This window comes from Megascapheus bottae, chromosome 20, assembly GCF_031878675.1.
Source record: "Megascapheus bottae isolate mThoBot1 chromosome 20, mThoBot2.hap1, whole genome shotgun sequence".
Lineage (NCBI taxonomy): Eukaryota > Metazoa > Chordata > Mammalia > Rodentia > Geomyidae > Megascapheus > Megascapheus bottae.
The window spans coordinates 1,355,255-1,379,430 of NC_143528.1; the positions used below are offsets into that span (position 1 = coordinate 1,355,255).

Here is a 24,176-nt window from a genome sequence, read left to right on the forward strand (position 1 = left end):
TTTGCTATGAGCTCCTGATATTATTTTGAATAAGCACACAGAGAGTGAAAGCTCATCTTTTAATATGCAAATATCACATCGACCACAGCTTGTGGGGTGTCTGTGCTTCATTGGTATACAGAACAGGCCTGCTGTGTACACTTCAGGAAGACAGTGCCTTGTGTGGTCTAGCTTGGGAAATCAAGATTCAGACAAACCCTCTCTGTTGGAAATAGAAAGGGAATTCCTTCTGTCTCTAATCATGAGTTTTCCATTTGGCTTCATGTTCTGCTGTCTACACCTATACTGCCTCAGACCTGAGTTGAGCCCTTTCAGGAAGTGGCACTGGGTAGCAACCTCACTATGGTGATCAGGATATGGTTTGACTATGGCTCTGGACCCAAAGGCTCTTGTTGGAAGTCTGGTTCCTGTGTTAGACTTTTCATTGATGGGCTAAAGTATCTTCCACAACCAATTTCAAAGAGGGAATTATTTATTTTGCCATAAATTTCAGAAATTTCCAGTCCACTATCGTTGACTTAGTTGATTTGGGGCCCATAGTGAGATGACATAGGACAGTGGTGATAACATGTAGAAGATGCTACCTGTCCCATGGGAGACAGTAAGCAGCATGAGATAGGGAGGGTTCCAAGACAAGATATATCCCTGAGGATATATCCCTAGCAAACTACTTCTTCCAGCTATGCCCTACCTATGAAATTTCCAGAAAGTATTCCAAGATAGTACAACCACCTGGGGACCAAGTATTTAACACATGAGCTTGTAGGAATATTTGTATTTAAGCCATAGCATTCTCTAGTGTGGAGGTATTAAGAAGCGAGAGAGAGGAGACAGAAATAGGAAGATTGAAGTAAGTGAGATCCTATCTGAAGTATAACCAAAGCAAAAAGAGCAGGGATGCTAGATGTTGATGGCTCATGCCTGTAATCCTAGTTATTGAGTAGACTGAGATCTGAGGATTACGGTTCAAAGCCAGACTGGGCAGGAAAGTCTGTGAGTCTCTTATCTCCAGTTAAATCACAGAAAAAGCCAGAAGTGGCACTGTGGCTCAAGTAATAGAGTACTAGCCTTGAGCAAAAGAAGCTCAGAGAGAGTGCCCAGGTCCAAAGTTCAAGCCTCAGGACCAGCCAAAAAATCGCAAGGGAGGGGATAGAGGACATGGCTCAAATGGTAGAGCTTCTGTATGTCAGTGTGAGACTCTGAGTTCAAACCCCAGTAACAGCTGGATTAGTGAGAGTTCTAATTCTCCTAGTATAAGAAAGAGCAAGCCCAGCCCTTTCCTGCTCTTAGACTTCCCATGTTGATGTGATGCCTTTCCCTCTGATACTCCCTCTATATTGCCCTTGGTGACCCAACCAGAGTCTGATTGATGGGGCCACTAGGTCTTAGGCTTTTCATTTTTAGACAGTTTTAGTATGCAGTCCAAGCTTGCCTTACACATTTTATCCTCTTACCTTGGCTTCCTAAGTAGAGGGATTATGGGTGTGCATCTTCACACTTGGCTAAACCTCTTTTTTTTTTTAAGTACTCAGCTTCATTTATTTTCTTATAGCAACCTAAAACAGACTAATACTAATCTCAAAGGTAGTGGACCACAGCCTCTATTTAGAGGGCTCAAGGGTAGAAGGTGTACTGATCAGTGTACTGATTTTCATGTAGACTCCCCAGCCCCAGGAAGTCGCTGTCTAGCACCTGTGTCACTAGCTTAGGTGACTGGCACATCCTGTACCAGTTACACCCCTTTATCAGAGGTCACATTCTGGACTGCCCTGGTCATGCCTCCTTTGGACCATGCAAGGGTCCCAGACTCTGAGGTCACATGCACATCCTCTGTGGCCACACCTTCTCCTTACCCTCTCCCACTTAACCCCTACCATGCCCTGTGTTGACCCCCCCTTTTGCTGTACACAGTCGAACTGTGTAAAAGGCTAGAGGCTGGCAATTCAGAATAAACTTTCTCTTTCTGCCTGAAGACCACGTGGGGCTTCATTGCTTAACTAAAACCCAGGAGGGGGAACTGGGAGTTTGGCCTATTGGTAAAATGCTTGTCTAGCATGCACAAAGATCCAGTTCGAATCCTCAGGACCACATACATAGAAAAAGCCAGAAGTGGTGCTGAGGCTCAAGTGGTAGACCTCTATCCTTGAGAAAGTCCAAAGACAGTGCTCAGGCCCTGAGTTCAAGCCCCAGGACTGGCAAAAAACAAAAACAAAAACAAAACAAAACAAAAAACCAGGAGGGGCTTTGAGCCAGAAATTGCAGAATTCCCTCCACTTTTCTTTTCTTTTTCTGAAGTCTAATGCTCTTCCTGCTCACACGTTTTCTTCATGGTCTGAACTGTTATAGGAACTCCATGCAGGACTTTGGCACTTTTACCATTGCTGGCTCCTGTATCTATATCACACCACTTTTATACCACTTCTCTACTTCTGGTGATGGCGCTACTCTATGAGCCCTCTGTCACTCATTCTCTCTAACTCTCTCTTCAGATGTAGCACCTCGCCAGAAGGCTCCTACAGCCCAGCCCAGTCACTCCCTGGCTTGAGGATGCTGGACTCAGAGGATTGGCCCTCACTCTAAAGAGAGCTAGGTGGAATACGGACACTTTTCCGTCTCTTCAGCACTCACTACGTCCCTCCTGTGTTTCTAATGGGATGCTACCAGTCATGCCCCAGCTGGGACATTCCCTTGGGATGCCTCCTATCTCTCTAGTCTGTTCCTTAAGTAAACTAGATAATCTCAATGGCCCCAAGATGGAACTTTTAATTATAATATTTGCATATTTGGACAATTTCTGCCATTGCAATGGTAAATGGCCAGAAATTCTGTACTTCAGACCTGTTCTTCTCTCTGTCCATTTTTTGTCTCATATGCCTTCCAGTTATTCCTACAAAGTTTACTTGTCTTATAGGATTTCAATCTCCAGACATTCCTTATCCTCCACACTTACCTTTCCACCTGCCAATCTCCTGGCCTGTCAGCAAGCCATCCCCACCCTCTCATCTCTACTCATGCCCTCCCAGCCGTCACTCTCCTCCTTTCTCTCCCTTTCTCTCTTTTCCTCTCTTCCTCTTTTTCTCCCTCTCTCATCTGCTTGCTTACTTGCTTGTTTTATAAAACTCCAAGTCTTACCATCCTGACTTGTTTTCTGTCATCTTGGCCATGTGGTAGGTTTTCATGCTACCCCCACCTACCCAAGTCAAGTGTTCAAAGATGTCCTAGCTACTACTTGTTTTCTGCCATCTTGGCCAGAAAAGGGTTTAGCCTCACCTGACCCTCACCCTTCCATCAAGTTTAACACTCTCTACCCTTTCAAAGGCATTCAGCCATCCATTCATATTCTATTGTGCAAGTTGCTGCCTCACAGGTCCTGGAAACTGAGGCCCAACCATCTAATGTGCTTTGTCAGCAAAGCTATCTATACATTTTGTTTGTTGTCAAAATTTTGGGGGTTTGAGTTTTGTCTTGTATTTTGTTTGTTGTTGCCTATTTTTTTCTAGCACTGACCATATGAGTCTATCATATTGGGCAAAATAATGTCCTTTTGCTGCTGGAATTCCAAGAGTCTATAGTCAATATTAATTTTGGGGTGCTTTCAAACCCATGTGCACAAGTGTATGTGTGTCTATGTAAACTTGTTCAAGGTAATCTAGCACTGTAATCAAGTTATTTGGCTGTAAATCAAGTTATTTAGCAAAATAAAGTTTCTTGAGGACTTAGGGTTTTTCTAATTTTAGCCTTCCCCAATATTGAAGGTTTTTTTTCATTATCAGAAAAAAAGTTAATCTCTCAGTTTTATGCAATTGTACATGTGTACAATGGTCTGAGATTCCTCAAGGTTGTTAAATTTGGATCTTTAATATAGTGACAAGTTTGCATGTAATTCTCCTCTCAATTTTATTTTTATTTGTTGATAATTCTATTTCTTTATTTTAATGTATAGAGCAGTTATAGTTATATTCACCAGATAGAAGGTGCATTACTTCTCACACATTGATACCCCTTCTCATGTTTTTGTCCCCATTTCCCTCTCCCCACCCCCTCTCCTCATTTTCCTCCTCCTATTTCAAATAAACAAGTAAGCATCTATATAATATACCAGGTAACAAAGTGGGATACTGTAACAATATGAGATTAACCAAAGGGCAACACAAGAGAAGAGAGAAAAAGATAGCACATTAAGAATAACAGTCACTCAAATGGTCTAGGATTCCTCAAAGTTGTTAAATTTGGATCTTTAATATAGTGAAAGTTTGCATGTAATTCTCCTATCTCCCTATTTTAAAACCAAATGTGAATTAGCTTACAAGAAATATGGCTAAGTGTCATTTAAGCTCCAAAGTTTTCTATAAAATATGAATGTAGTTGGTATGTAATTAAGTTAACTGTGATTTAAATAAGGTCAAGATTAACACATAGATGTAGAACCAGCCTCTCATTCTTTATGTCCATCTAGGAAAGTCATTATGTAACTAAGTTAGCTGTGATTTTTTTAATTGTGATTTTGATGTAAAATCAGCATCTAGTTCTTTATGTCCAGCTATGAAAATAATTATGTAACTAAGTTAATTGTGATTTTGATGTATATAAAGAACTAGATGCTGATCTTACATCTATGAAAGTAATTGTGCACTGTTAAGTTTGCCAGGTTTCTAATATGTGTTTTCCAGGTATGCAACCCATCTTGGATACAGAATGAACAATGCTTTCCCTCTAAGTAGCACCCTAAAGTACTATATTCAGTTAATCAGTTGCTGTTTGAAAACTCTCATCGTGTCTGTTGATTTCCCCTCTACAGTATTTAGCCTGACACACAGAAAAATAGCTCTGGCAAGTATTTGTTGGTCAATTCTTAACAAGGTGCAGGTAAGATCTATTTATTATTTCTATTGGTCTCCATGTTGCTTTAACTGGAAATAAAAAGGGGTTTTGTGGCAAAGACTCATTCGATCTGTGGATTGCAGTTTAAGGCCAGCCCTGGCAAAGAGAAAATCCCTCTGAGACTCCATCTCCCAACTAACCAGCAAAGAGCCAAGCTGGAAGCATGGCTCAAGAGACTCATCTTTAATTAACCAGTCAAATTAACCAGTGACTCTGTGACTCAAAGTGGTAGAGTGCTAGCCTTGAGCAGAAGTGCTCAAGGACAGTGTTCAGGTCTTCAAACCCCTTGAGTGACAAAAGAGAGGTGAACTGGGACGTCATCCAAGCAACAAGCACCTATATCCCCCAGGAACAGGCCAGTTCTGAGAACAAAATATCATGGAGAGGATTGGGCCGGGAGTTTGGCCTAATGGTAGAATGCTTGCCTAGTATGGCATGCACAAAGACCGGGGTTCGATTGCTCAGTACATAGAAAAAGGCAGAAGTGGTGTTGTGGCTCAAGTGGCAGTCCACTATCCTTGAGAAAGCCCAAGGGCAGTGCTCAGGCCCTGAGTTCAAGTGCCAGGACTGGCAAAATAAAAATAAAATAAAATGAATAAACTTGCCCATTTAATGTTCATACCTGTCTACCTTCTAACTGGACAGGAATTTTCATTCTTGCCTTTGTATTGCCTGATATTTGTATTTATAGTAAGTCTTAGGACAGTTAGCCTGGACAGCTTCCTGGGTGCCATCCATATCTATAACCCAGACATCTACCAAGGCCTCCTATGGAGCCTCTAACCACTCTAATCGAGCCCCAGCTCTGCTTATTTGTAACCAGTCTACCATGCTTTCCCCTACCCAGGTGCCCAATGTCAGAAGTAGCTAGGAGTATTTTTCCACAAACTCCAGGACCACCTAAGATGCAGGAGAGAAGACCTAGCAAAATTAGCCAAGTCATCCATATTTTTTTTTGTCAGTCATGGGACTTGAACTCTGGCCTTGGGTCCTGAGCTCTTCAGTTCAAGGATGCCTCCCTACGCCTTGAGCCACAGGGCCACTTCTGGTTTTCTGGTGATTAATTGGAGATAAGAGTCTCACGGACTCATTAGTGCCCTGGCTGGCTTTGAACCATGATCCTCAGATCTCAGCCTCTTGAGTAGCTAGGATTACAGGCATAATCCTAGACACTACTTCCTGCTCCAATTTTTAATTTTATGTCCCCTAACCCTCCCTTTGCCATTTGTGTGCTTTCTAATATATATATATATATATATATATATATATATATATATATATATATATTGCTCAGCCCCTGCCTTGTAAGATTTCTTTCAGATTTCATCCAAAGACTCATATGCGTGTTCACCACCAAGGAACAGTCATTTCTGCCTTCTTTCAGACTGGACCAGACATCTCTGCCTCCTACCCCTAAAGTTGATGCCCCTTGCCAGCTGGAAGTAGCCAGACAGTCTGCATCCCTTTTTATCATTTTGAAAAGGCTGGAAATGTTAGGTCTGCCTGAGTCTGGGTGTGAATCTGCACGCAGATTCCACCCAGCACTTGCATTACCTAAGTGACTAGCACATTCTGCACCAATTACCTCCCCTTTTTCTGAAGTCACAACCTGGTCATACCTCCTTCAGATTATGGGAAGTTCCCAGACTGAGATCACATCCACATCTGCTGTGGCCACATCTTCTCCCTACCATCTCCCATTTCATCCCTACCCTGCCCTGTATTGGCCCCTTCTTGCTATGTGCAGTCCAACCACATGGAAGGTCGGACACCAGAAGCTCAGATTAAACTTTCTCTTCCTGCCTGAAGACTGTGTGGTGGCTTCCTTACCCAAATAAAGCCTAACAGTAGGTATTTTCTGCCCCTTTCCTTCTTTCTTTCTTTTAAAGATTTTATTAACACTGATTTTTATATCATATTTCAAATGTCATGTTTAACAAACAAGTATTCAAGAAGGGAATCTCTATATGCAATCCCTGGCACATAGATTTTTAGAACATAACTGTGTCATAGATATATATTAATCTATACAATAAAACATGTCTACAGAGTATATATCCCATCATAGATTTTTATGTCTATGTAGTTATGTTTATATCTCCAAGACCATGCCCATAACCTTGGGTACCCAAATATTGAGTCATCGCTCTTGTATTGTTTGGATCTAATAGCCACATATTAAGGATGCCAAGTGCCTTTTGTTCCTTTGGTCTTGACTTATCTCACTCAACATGATTCTCTCTAGCTTCATCCACTTCCCAGCTAATACCATTATTTTATCTTGTCTCTTGGCTATGTAGAATTACATTGTATATATGTACCACGTTTTTTTGTATCCATTCATCTGCAGTAGGGCATCTAGGTTATTTCCATCACTTGGCTATTGTGAATAGTGCAGAGATGAACATGGCTGAGCAGGTGTCCTTATCATATCCTGGGTTATAATATTCAGGATAAATGCCCAGGAGTGGTATGGAAGGATCGTAGGGAAGGTCTATTTTCAATTCTTTAAAAAAAACCTCCCAACTGCCTTCCAGAGTAGTTGTATTAGTTTACATTTCCACCAGCAGTGCAGTAGGGTTCCTCTTTCTCTACAACCCCACAAGCATTTGTCATTGTCTGAGTTCAGAATATTGGCCATTCTAATTGGGGTAAGGTGGTATCTTAGGGTTGTTTTTATTTGCATTTCCTTAATGACCATAGTTGATGAACTTTTTCTCATTTTTTTTTGCCATTTTAACCTCTTCCTTTTATAAGTTTCTCTTTATTTTCCTTGCCCATTTAGTGATTTTGGGGGGGGTTGGGGGGATTAGTTTCTTGAGTTCCCTGTAGATACTGGATATTAAGCATTTGTCTGGTGTATTATTGGTAAATACCTTTTCCTAGTTGGTTGGCTGTCTTTCTACTTTAGTAGCTATGCCTTTGTGCAGAAACTTTTCCTTTTCTTTCTTAAAAGGGATCAAAAGTACAGTCTCAAGGATAGGAGAGACCCACCAAGCTCAACCTCAATTTAGGATGCTCATTTTGTTCGGCATATCAGTAAAAGCACAGACTCTCTAAACTGCTCTAATATCAATGCTGGGTCCAGTGACTAACTATTGATCTCACAAATGTTACTCATTCTCTCTGTGCCTTGGTTTCCCCATCTGTAAAGCAGTGGTGATAATGGTGGCTTCCTAGTGGGGTTGTTATTGATGCTAAATATGCTCAGTGGAGTGTCTGGTACTTTCAGAATATTTTAGCTATTTATATTATTTAGTTCAGGAGGCAGCTTTTATCTTGGGAAGCTTTATTAATTATTAATGATGTTTCTTTTGAAAACATAAGTTGCTTGAGTTGCATAAGCTATGTACTTACAGAATTGGGTTGGACCCAGTTGGAAAATAAAAATGGATTTTCCTTCCCTATGTTAGTCAGCTGAATGAAAAGATACTACTGAAACACAGAAATTGTCAGAGTAACAAGCTTTTGATGGAGAATAAAACAGAGGGTCTCCTTTCCTCTGGTGCAGGAATTTAGATCCACTTTCTAGAAACTCCTTGAATATCTAGTGAATGGCCACTCTCACTCTGGAGTTTGAGACAAGTATTGTGAGTGCTTGTGGAACACTATGGCTCCTTAGGAATGTCAGGAAGAGACTGAGTGAATACCTCACAATTACATCGAGAGATGTGGTAGGAGGATCTTCTGTGACCACAGTGGGGGCCTGTCCAATCTTGAAACCATGTGAGTTTTGAGTCTACAACTTCATAGGAATGGACCGGACCTTTGGTTACCTGCCTATGGTATTATTTTATCATCTACGTCAGATAATTACAATTACTTCTACTTTTGGAAGATACAGGTAGGTCAGTAGCCAAACTGGTCACCTGATAGTCTTAGGTCAGGTTTCATGCTAGTCAGCTGGAGTGTATGATCTCATAAAATTCCCTTAAATAAGCTCAGCCTCAGCTTCCTCATGGAAAAAGTGGTTGTATTAGACTTGTGTCATCATGATGAATACTTGAGAAACAATTTAAAGAGGGAGAGATGTATTTGGGTTCCCAGTTTCAGACTGAGGTTGGCTGCATCCATTGCTTTTTGCCTGAAGCCTAACAGCTGCTAGAATGTGTGGGTGAGGAACCATTCACCAGGAAGATGAGAGAAGTAACAGGAAGGGCCCCAAGATAAGACATAGCCTTCACAGACCCACTATTTTAATGGTCTATTCAGATTTTGAACTCAATGGATCAGTCCAATTATGAAGTTAGAGCCTTCAAGGTTCCACCACTTCCAAAAGCCCCCTCACAGGGCATTTGTTGCCCAAAGAACACTGGGCAAGAGAAGGAGGTGTTGAGATAAGATCTCATTACATAACCCAAGCTGCCCTGGAGCTCTGGATTCTCCTCTCTCCTCCTTCCAAGTGCTGGATTACAGGTACACATCACCACACCTTTTTCTGATTTGAGAAGTAAATGCTTGGTGAACAGTTAGCAGTGGCCACAGCCCAGTAAACAGCCTGTAAAGAGTGAAGATGGTCTATTGCAATGGGGGTTGTGAAGAGGATTATGTCACATTCCGTCAAGAAGCAAGGAAGCAGGCTGGGAGTGTGGCCTAGCGATAGAGTGCTTGACTAGCATGCATGAAGCCCTGGGTTCAATTCCTTGGTACCACATACACAGAAAAAGCCAGAAGTGGCACTGTGGCTCAAGTGGCATAGCACTAACCTTAAACAAAAAGTGTCCAAGGACAGTACTCAGGCCTGGAGTTTAAGCCCCAGGACTGGTAAGAAGACGAAGATGAAGAAGGAGGAGGAGGGGAGGGGTGGGAGAAGCAAGGAAGCTCCTATACCTGACTGCCTCCATGCTGGTCTTTGGTTCCTTATTTCTATCAGCATGCTGGCCATCTCTTGGAAAATGCCTTTAGAATCTAGAACAACCAGTTGGACCAAATAGCCTCAGGACAATCAGCGCATTCTCATTCGCTCTCTCAGCTGGAAGTCTTTCTAATTTGTGATCATATTCCAGAGAGGTACCTTACTAGGAGACCCTGGGCATGGACAGCTTGGCTCATTAGGATTTCTGAGAATTGAGGGCCCTGGCTGCTACCTTCCATGGTGATCTGAGGGACAATGAGGTGGAACCTCACTCCCTAATGATTTTTCCCTGACAGTCTCAGATTGCTTTTGTTTTGTTTTTCTCTTAGCTTTCAAAAGAATACTGTGACGATTCACATGTACAGGAAACATGAACATCCTGGAGCTTAAAGAGCCTAAGATGAGCTAGTTCACTCTCTGCTCCCCTGACACTGAGAAACTGAAGCTCACTGCAGCACTACAGAACACATCTCTGTGCTCTAGTCCTCTGAACAGTCCTTGGAAAGAAGGTATTGCCAGCATTCTTGTTTGCAGAGCAGGAAGTGCAATGGTTTCACACAGTGGATGATAACTGTGGACTCTGCAGTTGCACTGTTATGGCTTCACATTGTGATCCTCTACTTACTAGCTGTCACTTAACAGTGTCCCTGTTGCTGTAGTGGAGGGGAAGCCATTTTTATTTTTGCTTACTTAAGTCAGTACACAGTAGAGTTGATTTCTTTTTTTTTTTCTTGTCTTGTCATTCCAGGGCCTTGAACTCAGGGTCTGGGCACGGTCCTTTGGCTTTCTCTACCACTTGAGCCATAGCATCACTTCTGGCTTTTTCTGTGTATGTTGTACTGAGGAATCCAACTCAGGACTTTGTGTATGTTAGGCAAGCACTCTACCATTAGGTTACACTCCCAGCCTTTTCTTCTTCTTCTTCTTTATCATTATTATGTTTTTACATTTTGGTGTAAAGGTGATATACAGAGGGGCTATCATTTAATAAATAAGGAAACAAGTAAAATTCTTGTTGGACATTGTTAGCCCGCCCTTATTTTCTCCCATTTCCCCTCCACCCAGCTGCCCCCCCTCAGTTGTAAAATTCATTTTCAACATAGTGTCTTATGATACCCTGTTGCATTGACTCACTCTTTGTCCTTTGCCTCACTATACCCAAATCAGATAAATGTATATACAAGACAAAGGGTACAAAAAAAAGTGACAACAGGGGAAAAGACAAAGGGGGGGGAAGGAAAGAAAAAAATGAAATAACTGCAAACAGTCCTCTAAAACAAAAGAAGACAAAGTAAAAAACTTGATTTCTAAAGCAATTTTCCGTTTGAGAGCCTTACAAGTGTCAGGAGCTGTCCAAGGTGCTGACATTGCAATGATGCACAAAACCAGACACTGTCCACCCCTTCCCTCTTGGGGCTTGAAGTCTGGTGGGGGAAACGGGTGTCAACCCAATCCCCCACAGTAATGTAGACATATTCTTGGGGCAAGGGTACAGAAGGAAAGTGCAGATGGTGTGATAAGGAAGACAATGTCTATCTATGGCTCTTGGGTAATGGAGACCAATCAAGATCTTATAAGCATGTTGTAGTTAGCTAGACTGAGCTGCTCAGAGAAGAGGTCTGTGATGGGGACAAAGCACTGTGTGTGTGTGTGTGTGTGTGTGTGTGTGTGTGCACTGTGGGCAGGCAGACTACTGCCTGGGCCAGGGGTGAACGGTTGTCCGGTAGACTGGTTGACTGTTATGCAATTAAAATGTGCCTTGTGAAATTACATATGCTGTAAATGCAAAATACAGCCAATTCTGAGGGCTTAGGAGCACCTTCTACCATTTCAAAAGTATTGAGTTAAAAATAGAACTAAAACTTAGTTTTGCCTGCTTCTTTCATTTTGACAAATTGTGGCTACTTGAACATTGAAATTGCATACGGGGGCTGTGCTCCATGACTCTGTTAGAAGGAGATCTAGGGGAAGAGCAGATTCGTTCAGGCCAAGGCTTCAGCCAACATCTTATCAGCGGCCACTGCTAGGGGACAGGAGCATAGGTTGTCAGGTGATGGGGGGAGAGGCGTGGAGGGAAGGCCCCAGGACTGTGAGATGCAGCTACTCCCCGAGTTAGCACAGCACAGGTCGCGGGAGGGGGGTGCAGCTCACAGTCCCCAGCGCCACCCTCCCCCCCCCGCGGCGTCACCGGCTGCTCCTTCCCCTCCTGTCCTCTGGGGCCCCCCCGAAATGTCCACACCGAGCCCTCAGCTGGGTGTGGGACAGAAAGAAGCAGGCTATTTCACACTAACTTCTCCACGTGTTAGGCACGGTTTCCCCAAACCCTCGCCGTAGCGGAGGAAGGACCGCGTCCCATGGGCAGGGAAGCGGGGCTGCAGACCCGCCGCGGGGGCGCGGGCTGCGGTGAGGGTGTGCGGTGGGCTGCGGCCGCGCCCCCCGCGTGCAGCCTGCTCGGGGCCGCGTGAGCCGCGCCGCCGGCCGAGCCCGCGTGCGGGAGCGCAGGGGGGAGGGCTGCGTCAGCGTGGGTAATGGGGCGGGGGTCTCCGGTGCCGAGCCCCAGCTCCACGGCCGTCAGAGGGAAAGGCAAAGGCGTCCTACGTGCTGGACACATTTTCTGCCTAGAATTGGTAAATATGCAGATGAGAGGCCCACAGGGTCTGATGGGGACACATCAAGCCTTGAACGAGCGGCCGGGGAGCCGCGCGCACGCCTTCCCGGGCGCCCTCGGCGGGGCTGCGGCCCAGGGTCGGCGCCGGCGCCCCGGCGCCCGCTCCCGTCCCCGCCCTCGCCCCCGCCTGGCCGGGCTCGGGGCGCCGCGCTGGTGGTGCTTTGGCGGCCGCCGGCAGCCTGGCTGATCCGCAAGATGGCCCGGGCTCGGGGCCCGCCGCGCGCCGCAGCCTCCCCTCGCCCCGTGGCGCGGAGCCGCTGCCCGCAGCGGGGGCCGCCGCGCTGCCCGCGTAGCTCGGAGTAGAGCGGCCCGGCATTGTTCCCGCGACCCGACGGCGAGAGCACTGCAGTGGGGAGCAGCCCCGGCCGGCCCGCGCCCCGCAGTCGTGCGGGAGGGCGCCCAGCATCCCGGCTTGGCCGCGCCGGCCGGGCCCGGACAGCGAGCGGCCCCCCGCGCCCTCCGGCGAGAAGTGCCCGCGCCCGCCCCTCCCGGGCCGCCCGCCGCTCGCCGCAGTACGGGCCGCCTCCCCGCCCCCGCCCCCCGCGCCTCCGCCGCCGCCGCCGCCGCCGCCGCCGCCGCCGCAGGAGGGGCCGCCGGAGCCGGGAGGCGGCGGGCCGTGCCCAGAGCCCGTCCGGGGCACCGGCTCGCGAGCTCCGGCCGCGGCGGGAGGCGCCATCCGGGGGCCGCGGGGCAGCCGCGGGGGGCTCGCCTCGCCCTCCGTGCGCCTCGCCGCTGCCCGAGCCCGCAGCCTCCTGCCCGCGGCGGGAGCCGGCTTCCCCCCCTCTGCGGAGCGGAGACTCCCGCCGGCCCTTCTCCCGGGGCCGTCGCCGCCACCTGGGTCACCCGGAGTGAGGGGTCCGGGAGGCGGGGACCCGGGCGCCGCGACCCGCCATGGCTCAGGCGGCTAAACAGCTGAAGAAAATCAAAGACATCGAGGCGCAGGCCCTCCAGGAGCAGAAGGAGAAGGAGGAATCCAACAGGAAACGGAGGAACCGCTCCCGTGACCGAAAGAAGAAGGTAAGCGGTGCTGCGGGCCGGGACGCGCCGGAGGGCTCGGCGCGGGAGGCGCGCGGGGCGCGGGAGGCGCGCGGGGCGCCGCCGGCCGCCGGCCCCTTCGGCACCCGGAGCAGGAAGGAGCCCGGGCCGCGCGGGCAGGACAACTTTTGCGGCCTCGCTCGCCCGGAGGCCCTCGGGGCCGGGGGAGGGAGGGTGGGCTGCGTGCCTCTTCGGAGCGGGCTCCCGGGCAGCTCTATCTGGCCGCCCTCCTCCAACCCCAGACTCGTCCCCGGGGCTCCTGCCCTTCTCCCTCCTTCCCCAGCCGCTGCCGGCGCGCCCAGCCCCAGGCACTGGACAGCGTTTTTATCTGATGTTGGGGGTCACTGAGATGAGCCGCTGAGGGTAGTGATGAGCAACTGATGGCACAGAGAGGAAACGCCTCTGGAAGCCAGGTGCCCAGCCATTCCAGTTTGGCCCAAAGGCTTAAAAAGGCAGAAAAGGGCTCCGGGCAGCCTTTTTAGTGGCAGGTTGTAAGGCAAGACTCATTGTGCCCCCCCCTCCCCCAGTGAGCCAGGGACCCCCCACCAAAGCAGCTGCTGCTGATTCAGCCGTTCCTTTCTGAGCCTGGGGTCTTCTTGCTCCTGATGCAGGCAGTATGTCTAGGACCATTTGAACCAGAAACACTGCCTTCTTACAGAAAACCATGGCGCCAGCCTGGAGGGCTCAAAGTCTTGTGGGCCAGAGTAGCAGGTACATGCAAGGAATTCTTGCAGTAGAATGTAAAGCTACACTTGGGTGTCAGAGAGCCATTTTAATCTGAAGAAGTTGCGGTGTAGCAACCGCCTGTCAGGTCTCCTGACCAGAGATTTAGACTTGGGTGCCTCCAGGGCAGAGGCTCTGCTCTTGGTTGTGAAGGAATGTATCCCCTCCCGCCCAAATTATCTCATTCTGAAAAGGAACTTTGGAGCCTGATGCTGACAGCACAGTATGTGGAATGGGCTCTGTTGATTTCAGTTGATTCACAAGCAGGTCCAGCCTTTTCCTAGAGATGAGACGCCAGAGGGAGAGATGCTCCAGGATTAGAACAGAAGTAACCAGCGTTTGAGACTTCCTTATACCCATTCAAAATACAGAAGCCTTCCTCTGTTCCCCAGTGCTGGTATGGAACCCAGGGTTTTGTGCATATCAGTTAAACACATCCCCAACCTAGCCTCTTGATTGCTCTTGTGTATAAATAGTAGTTTCACCAGGGCATCACTTCTTGAGCAAGATTGAAAAGAGGCCTTCCCCAAACCAACATGAATCAGAGCTTGAGTTGGTACTTCTTCCAGGGAGAATCCCATCTGATTGCCTGCTGGAGTGTGAAATTCCAGAAGCCATCCGTGGTCAGGCAGAGAAGATCTGGCTATAGGGATGGGGGCTCTCCCACTTTCTTGGCAGCAATGTAAACTCATGGAGAAGGAGCGCTCTTCTCCAGTTCCATTCCCAGCTTGCGTTTAGAGAAAGGCAGCTCTCTATGAAACTTGTTAGATGTTTCTATGCTTCCAACTTCCTCCTTGATGATCTTGATAGTATAGATGATGTTTTGAGCAATTGTCAAAACAAAATTCTGCTCTCTTCTCTTTGATAACATACTATGCAATGTCCTGTCATAGAACTCTGAATCCTGACTGCTTATAATGCAAACATACAAAAAATAGCAGTTTCGATATTCTTTTTATGTCTCTGCTCTTTATCTGTATGTTCTTGGTAAACTTTATTCATTTAAACAATTGCTACATGGTAATATAGTCACCTCATGTCAAATTGTATTGTTTTGTTTTAGTAGCGGGTCGCAGCATACTGCGTCAGTAAGCACTCAGAAATCTTCCATACAGATTTTCACGATTTTACGCAGTATCCTGAGTGTTGTAATTGATACAAGCATAGGAAATCTTAACCCACAGTGATAAAAAGATGAAATCTCTTAGCACCTATTCTTTGAATGGAATATGTGATGGGTGTGGTGTAGGAATGCTTCGTTGGTGTTTCAGAGTGATGTAAGTTCTCTGATCCATTAGTATGGTTTTGACAGTCATGTCATATAATAGTTAGAATTTATAGCAAGATATAAACTTGCAAGGAGGAAGCCTTAAAGAAAGGTGAAGAAATCAGAGCAATACAGAAAGGAACACTTTATTTTTTTCTAAAGCTAGGATTGAACCCCCAGCCTTGTACATGCTTTATTAGCTAGGTACCTTCCTAGCTCCAAAGGACCACTTAGAAAAATGCAGGACTGGATAAACTGAGGTCTGGATAATAACTTGATGGTTCATCTAAGGTAAAATCTAAGATCCATTTCCACCACTGAAGTAATTGGTAAAGGCAGAGAGTAAGAAAATCAAGCAGCTGAGATCTTTACAGTTGAGCACACTGACCACAGGGAAGCTGTGGCACCAGTCTCCTAGTTTTCTACCAGCATGAAGGAAGAACTTGCTGCGGGCAGAACCTGCATTTTTATTCAGGGAACTGGCAATTCATATGAATATGTGGCTGAGCCAAGGACCTTCTGAACTTACTAGAAGGCAAGGTGCTTATCTCATGGATAACCTGCGTAAGTAACCAGAACTGAGCAGAACTGCACCCCTCTCATTTGTAGAAGAAACTGTGGTTGTAACTGTAAGGGAGGTTGCAGTTTTTACAGTTGGTGGTGATGTGTGGGAAGGCGCTTGCTAAGGGGTGCTGGGGGGGATGGAGGAAGCTGATGTTGTGACGCACTGACACAGATAGAAACCTCAACACAGGGGACTGGGCTGAACCCAAGCTCTGAAAGCACCTGCTTCCTTGTCCAGCTTCATTCAGCTTTATCTTTGGATAGTACATGTCTGTGTCAGGAATTTGCTGTTTGTAACTGCAGCTTGTGTGTGTGTGTGTGTTATTTAATAAATCCTAGCATTTATGAGACATCCCCTTCTAAAGTGTCATTGGAAATAAGCAAATGGCAAGGAATGTGTAGAGCTAGCATTTACATTAAGAATAAAAGCTTTCCATAGGCTAAGAAAGCCTTGGGCATGAGAGTCTGTGTACTTTTTATGTTTATACAGAACAGAGGTTTAGAGGAGAGGCAGGTAGGAAGGTTTACAGGGAAAGTGAGTGAGAGGGTGGAGGAGGACTGGAATTTAAGGAAGCAGTAGTGGGTGCAGGAATGGGAGACAGATGTGGACAGAAGGGGGCTAATATCCCAGTCTGACTTACGAGATACTAAGGCTACTACTTGTGTATAACCTGGAATAGAGCTCTGTCCTTGTGTCTCCTTCTGTCTGCTAACTTCATCCTCTGATGTGAAGGGTAGATCATTTCACTTTCTGTGCATAGCTGCGTGCTCCAGTGCCTGGCTCAGTGCTTGACACAGAAAGAGGGAGCAATAGATATTTGGGGGGTAAGTGAACTAATGTGATATTTATGCTTATCTAGATATGTCTTGGTGTTGCGGTGCAAAGTAAATCCTTTGAATAGCTTTTAGGGGCCTCTGAAGGGACTCAAAACACTCCCCCCCCCCCCGAATCATTTACAAAGCAGTAGCAATTTGCAGGCAGGCAATAGGAATATCTAATCTTTTGGTGCAATGATTTCTACCACTGAGAATGTAGTTCATTTCTTTGCAGGGTCTCTGCTGCCCTGTCAAGTGGTTTTAGCAGTTTAAAGCAACAGTATTTGCACAGGGCTCTAAGGAGCCAAGGATTTATAAGTAGGGGGAGTAGAAGAAAGGTGCAGGAAGAGAAGAAGAAAAAGTCCAGGCAAGAGAGCATGTAACCCTCATCACCAGGCCATGCAGGAAGTTCAGCCAGCCTTTCTGGGCTATGCAGCAGGCATTACAGAGCCCTCATCCCTTTTCTTTCACAGCCTGAGGAGGCCCTGCTTCTGGACTGCAGTAGAGTCTGGTTGATCTAGTAATTGCAACTGCAGAGGAGATTTGGGAGAAGTCTGCCTGAGACTGGGTTAGTTATGTCCAGGTAGTTGGAAGGATGGAAAGTGGGGAGTGGGAAGGTTGAGGCAGTGCGTGAAGCAGTAATCATGCTGACCCATGACCCCCATTTGTGAGTGTCTCAAATTCAGACTCCATTTCTCCAAGTTAGTTTACAAATTCAGGGCAAGAGCTAAATGGCAAGATTGATAGAGTGATGTTCACCACATCTTTAAACCTAGGGTCTGATGCTAAATCATAGATCTCACTAATATATTACTGATATTTGTATATAAAGCCTCTAGTCCTTGAATTACATAATTATGCTGCACTGTGTGTAAATTATTAACAGTGTTAATTTATTAGTTGTAAAATATACCACAATGTGGGTAACCCTGCTTTGACGTTTCTTCTAATTTTAGTACCTGGAGAGCCTAATAAATGAAAGTAGGCTCTGTTCTCAAGATCTGGGAGGCTCTGGCAATGGAGGAAAGACAAGGAATAGCTGATTCCTGCCCAATGTTACACCAGCTCCTCCTTCTAGGCTGCAGAGGTTGGAGGGGGGTGGGGACTGCTTCCTAGGAGCTCCTGTCACTTCTTAACCAAAAGCTAGACAAGATCTCCAGGATAGTGATGCTACACTGTCAGTTTTGTCCAGTACTAAACGGCTTGATGACATTACATCCTCCCAGCTAGCCCTCAAAACAGGAGGGTCAGCAGCTGAGATTCAGAACTCAGAATGAGGACCACTAACCAGGCCCAGGCCCCCCAGCAAAAGCTCCTTGCTCACTAATTTTGCTTTTGTAATCTCATTATAAGAGTTTAATTTTCTTTTTCTTTTTTTGGTCATGGGGCTTACTCTGGGCCTGGGTGTGGTCCCTGAGCTCAAGGCTATCACGCTACCACTTGAGCCACAGTACTGCTTCTGTGGCCACCAGTTTTTCTGGTGGTTAGTTAGAGATAAGATTCTCACAGACTTCCGTGCCCAGACTGGCTTTGAACCTCTATCCTCAGATCTCACCCTCCTGAGTAGCTAGGATTATATAGGCATGAGCCACCAGCACCTGGCCTAACAGTTTAGTTTTCTTTTTCTTATTTCTTTTTGTGCCAATACTTGAACTCGGGGTCTGGGTACTATCCATTAGCTCTAGTTTTGGCTTTTTTGGTGGCTAATTAGAGATAAGAGTCCCATAGACTTTCCTGTCTTGGCTTGCTTCAAACAGAAATCCCCAGATCTCAGCCTTCTGACTAGCTAAGATTCCAGGCACGAGCCACTGACAACAGGCTATTTTTTTTTCTTTTTAATTAATGTATAGTAATTGTGCCTATTAGGGATTGCAGTTTGCAGTGTGATGGTTGCTCTCTTAGACCTGGAATGTCTCCCAAAGGCCTATGGACAGATGCTACTGATGTGTGATAAAACTTGGGCTTGGTGGGAAGTCTTCAAGTCACTGGATATGTGTCCTTCAAGAGGACTGTCACTTAGTAACACATCCCTTTTTCTTTCTCTTTTATGTCTTGGTCATGAGGTGAGTAGCTTTGTTCTCTCAAGTGCTCTTCCTTTAGATGCCCCACAGTCCTAAAAGCAGTTTTGTTTTATTTTACTTTTTGCCAGACTGGGGGCTTGAACTCAGGGCCTGGTACTATCTCCAAGCCTCTTTGTGGGCAAGGTTTTTCTGAGTAGTTTGTTGGAAACTTTCCTGCTAGGGCTGGCTTTGAACCATAATCCTCAGATCTCTGCCTCTTGAGTAGCTGGGTATGAGCCACTGGCACATGACAAAAGCAGCAGTTTTGACCAATCACAGATTGTTTGGAAACTTCCAAAACTGAGCCCAGGTGAACCTTTCCTTTTATGTAAGTTGATTACCTCAGGTGTTTGCTCTAGTGATGGAAACGTGCCTACCCTCCCTGGCACAATGTATGTTAATTAAATTATTGTTTCTGATAAACTGTATGTTCAAACTCAGGCCCAGCCTTGCGCTGGAATTGTGAAATCTCAGTGCTCATCAGGGAAGACTAGCACATTATTATTTCAGTACTGGCAAATGAGAAACGGATACTTTAAATCATATCTTCATTTCATTTTTCAGGAAAGAAATGAAGCTCCTATTTGACTAGGGTTTATTATAGCAGATTATGCAGGTCCAGACTATCACTTTGAGATGAGTTGGGATATTTTCAAGCTTTGTTAACGTCTGGCATGGTATTTGTAGTTGTATACCAAACAAGTAACAACAAAAGGTTCTGCTGGGTGCCAGTGGCTCACACATATAATCTTAACTGCTAAGGAGGTGGAGATCTGAAGATCGTGCTTCAAAGCCAGTCTGGGCAGGAGTGTTTGTCAGACTCCTATGTCCATTTGGCCACCAGAAAGCTGAACGTAGAGTTGTGGCTCCAGTGATAGATGGTATACCATCTCTACCCTCACTTAATTTTTTTGAGAGTCCTGTTCCTGTATGTCCATAGACGTAGAATATCATTGAGAGAATGGGATGTGGTATTACAGGTTTAATTTTCTGAGGGATACTGTGGCTCTTAGAAGCCCAAAGCACAAGCTATTGTCCAAGAAATGAAAACTTGCATTACAGATACTTAAAGCTAAAGCAGAGTTCATGGCCAGCCAATTTTCTTCTTTCCTCACTTCCTTTCAGTATGACCAGATGCTTCTCCCTAAAGAAGATGTCTTCTTGCCAAGGTGATACTTAGAATTGTCTTCTTATCCATTTGAGGGCTGCAAGGCAGCCCTCTATGCTTTCAATGGAGATTGCCTTTAGAAGCCTGCAGTGTCCCACAAATACTCCATGGTCTTGTTTGCTGATCCCAGTGCTGAATTTCACACCCATCCTGGTCTGAGCTCATGCTCAGGGTGTTCTTTTTTCTTTTCTTGTTTTGGTAGTGAGGCTTGAACTCTGGGCCTGGGTACTGTCCCTGAGCTCTTCAGCTCTCAAGCTAGCACTGTACCACTTGAGCCACAGCACCACTGGTTTTTTTGGTGGTTAATTGGATATAAAAGTCACACAGGCCTGGTGTGGTGGCTCCTAGCTACTCAGGAGGCGGAGATCTGAGGATCAAGGTTCAAAGCCAGCCCAGGCACAAAAGGACCTGAGACTTTTATCTCCAATTAACTTCTAGAAAACAAAAAGTGAGGCTTGGCTCAAGGGTAGGATGGTAGCCTTGAGCTGAAGAGCTCAGGGACAACACCCAGGCCCAGGGGTAGGGTGGTAGCCTTGACCTGAAGAGCTCAGGGACAGTGTCTAGGCCAAGTGACCCACAAAAAAAAAAGTCACCTAGGACTTTCCTGCCCAGGCTGGTTTTGAACCGTGATCCTCAGATCTCAGCCTCCTGAGAAGCTAGGCTTACAGGCATAAGCCACCAGTGTTGGCTCACAAGACTCTTATTTCTGACTAACCAGTGAAAACCCAGAAGCGATGCTATGGCTTAAGTGGGACAGTGCCAGATTTGAGTGGAAAAAGGACAATTGAGATCACAGCACAATCTAGATGCCTCTTTGGGTAGTAGGAATCGGGTATCTTCAGGCTCCTCCACATGTTTCAAGAGCAGCAACTGCAGAGATTGTTTGGGTGCTTGGGTTACTGCAAGAGTCCAGGAAGAATGGAGGTTTGATTGAATCTGAGGTATTATCTGCTTTCCTTCTGATTAATCTGTCTCACAAAATGCTTCTTTTCCTCCAACCTGTCAGAGGGGTTTCTTTCTACAGTACAATCCACATTTTTCCAAATTAGTATTGATGTGATTACTATACTCATAAATTCAGAGTGACAACATTTTTCAGTGATCTCTAAGACATTTGCGTCTACATTGGATGCATCGCTTTGAGTCAGTTTCTGAGATGGGCGTTGCCTTAAAATCCTGGGTGACTTGAACACCTAGGAGTCAGAGTAGCTGTTGGTGTATTGGGGATGGATAGATTTGAGCCAAACCCAGCTGTGGTAGGGGAGCTCTCCTGTCCGCTCTTGATTCCTATGGATTCTTTGCCTACCCTTGAGCAGGCAGGTGGTATGGATCATTTCCACATGTCCAAGCTGAGGAATACAGCCAAGGAGCAGAGGCCCCAGTAAGAGAGGTGGGATGATTGAGGAAGCTTTGCTGGTAGAGGAGTGGAGGCGCTGTAATATGGACTTGCTCTAGCTATGGCTTTTAATTAATTGTGAACAGGAAGGGGAGGCCTTGGGTCTACGAGGAAAGTTGAGAGAAAAATGGTCCCAGCAGCCAACCCACTTTGCTTGTATCAGAACCTGTGTGTGTGTGTGTGTGTGTGTGTGTGTGTGTGTGTGTGTTCTATAGGATGAAACCTCTGTAGACCAAATTGAGTTGGTTATCTGTTCCGAGAGGCCTACAACAATGAGTGGGTGAAATATGGCTAGAATAAAGGAAGTTGCAACTCTGGGATAAAGAAATGAGAGTGAGCAGGACACTGTTATCTACTTTTTATTCCATATCCAGTTCTCCCAAAGAAATGGGCAGTTAGAGGGATGACTATAGCTTACTGAGTTGTCTGGATAATAAAAGGAGTGAGCCTGACCACATAACCTGGCTTGGGCCTGTAAGGCTTCCTGATGTCCATAAGGGTGGCTTCTAGAGTGTGAGGGAGGTCCACGTAGGGGGTAACAGGATTGTGAGTTCAGGGAGTAGCCTATGGTGTGATGCCGGATTGGAAGCTGAGAGCCTATGACTTAGGTCTGTAACCCTACTTACTCAGGAGGCTAAGACATGAAGATCCTGGTTTGAAGCCAGCCTGGGGAGGAAAGTCCATGAGATTCTTATCTTCAGTTAACCCACAAAAAGATGGTAGACTACTTGCCTTGAATAAAAAAGGTAGGGGACAGAGCCTAAGCCATGAGTTCAAGCCCCAGTAATAGCACATTCTTTTTTTTTTTCCTTTGTTTAAAGAAAGCTAGGTTGGGATTCTGTGGGATTTATACTCAAGAGTTTGGAGAGCAGGCTGAAGGAAGCAGATGGTGCAGAGGTGAAGGGGAAGTCTCAGGTGAAAAGGTTAGCCCATGTTCAGTGGAGAAATGAGGAAGGTGGGGGCCTGTGGTGATCAGGGTGTAGAAAACAATGATAGTCAAGCTGGCCTGGGCTGTGTGGAAGGGATACTAGAGGGAGAGCCAAGTGACAAGTGGAGAACCATCAGGGTGGTAGAATTGGCCTATTTGCATGATAAAGGATGGTGACAATATCCAGGGTGATGCTGAAGTTCCCTTTGACATAGGTGAGCATATTTGGTTATGCATTTCTTTTTTCTTTCCCACCCTTTCTTCCTTCCTTCCTTCCTTCCTTCCTTCCTTCCTTCCTTCCTCCCTCCCTCCCTCCCTCCCTCCTTCCCTCTCTCCCTCTCTCCCTTCCTCCCTCCCTCCCTTCCTTCCTTCCTTCCTTTCCCCCCCCCACCTCTTTTTCTTTCTTTGTTTTTTTGCCAGTCATGGGGCTTGAACTCAGGTCCTGAGCACTGTCCCTAAGCTCTTCATCTCAAGGCTAGTGCTCTCCTACTTGAGCCACAGTACTACTTCCTGCTTTTCTATGTATGTAGTACCCAGAAATCGAACCCAGGGCTTTGTGCATGCTAGGCAAGCACTCTACCACTAGGCCAAATTCCCAGCCCACTTACGTATTTCTATATGTAAGCATGTGGCATGTGCATGTGTGTGTGTGTGCCTGCCTGTCTGTGTGCGTGCATGTGCGCACACATGTGACTCAGTGTAAATGGGAGCTCACTTTGAACTTTGTGATCAGTGGTTACTTTGTACTGCCTTTTATTGTGCTGAGAAAGAGGAGGGAGAACAGGTTAGAAAGAAACTGAAGACTCCTTTTAGGGGGCTCTCAGCTGATAGGGAAAACAGCTATGGAGAATATGCTTTAACACCTGGGGTGGGTTGCTGCCAGCCTTGTGGTCAGAGGAACTAGCAATTGGTTCCATTCTGCACTCTCTGGAATAAAACAGGTTTAACTATGGCACAGGTACACAGCAAAACAGATGTGCATCAAAGAATTCAGAATCTGACTAGTGGATGTTCAGACCTGAGGGAGAGCAAGCGTACTAGCCTGAATGAGACTGAAGGGAGAAGGGCCAACTTACTTTTAAAGAAGAGGCTTTGATATCATCACCCATTTGGTGACATGCTGTTCATTCACTGATGACTTTTTAGGGGGATAGGTCTCACTCTGTTGCCCAAGCTGGCTTTACACTGGTGGGCCTAAGTGATCCTCTTACTTCCGTCTCCTGAGTAGCTGACACTAAAGGTGTGCTTCATGGCACCTGGCTTTATGTTTAAAAAAATGTGTTTTATGTTTCTAATATAAAGTTGATGTTGGCCTGGAGTTTGGCCTAGTGGTAGAGTGCTTGCCTAGCATGCACAAAGACCTGGGTTCGATTCCTTGGTACCACATTCTTAGAAAAAGCCAGAAGTGATGCTGAGTGCTCAAGTGATAGAGTTCTAGCCTTGAGAAAAATCCAAGGACAGTTCTCTGGCCCTGAGCTTAAGCCCAGAACTGGCAAAAAAAAAAGTTGATGTTAAGTGGATATAATATAAAATTGTTTAAATCATATAAACTGGATTGCTCAGAAAAACAGAGGGTCAGAGGGCCAGTGTAACATGTAATGACATAGGAAAATACTGTACACGAAATGTTTGTTTGCAGTGTTTTTTTTTTTTTTTTTGAGAGAGGGTCTTGCTGTGTACTGCTGGCTGGCTTTGATCTTGCATTGTGATCGGTCAGTTTCAACCTCAAGTGCTGGGATCCCCGGCAATCACCACCATGTTCCATCACTACAGCAGTTATCTTTGTTGTATGTGTTTCTAAGGGATTCCATTTTC

General features: G+C 46.0%; 1 protein-coding gene across 2 annotated transcripts in view; it reads left to right on the forward strand.

The window, feature by feature from the left end:
* Nucleotides 1–13,223: 13,223 nt before the first annotated feature.
* Ank1 (ankyrin 1) overlaps nucleotides 13,224–24,176 on the forward strand; it is a 219,466-nt gene continuing 208,513 nt past the window's right edge. The window contains exon 1 of one of the 2 annotated variants that reach the window (XM_090353872.1): nucleotides 13,224–13,421. In XM_090353872.1, the coding sequence (XP_090209998.1) occupies nucleotides 13,296–13,421 (126 nt within the window). In that variant the 5' untranslated portion in view covers nucleotides 13,224–13,295. The remainder of the gene's footprint in view (nucleotides 13,422–24,176) is intronic. The other variant, XM_090353871.1, reaches the window with a different exon arrangement.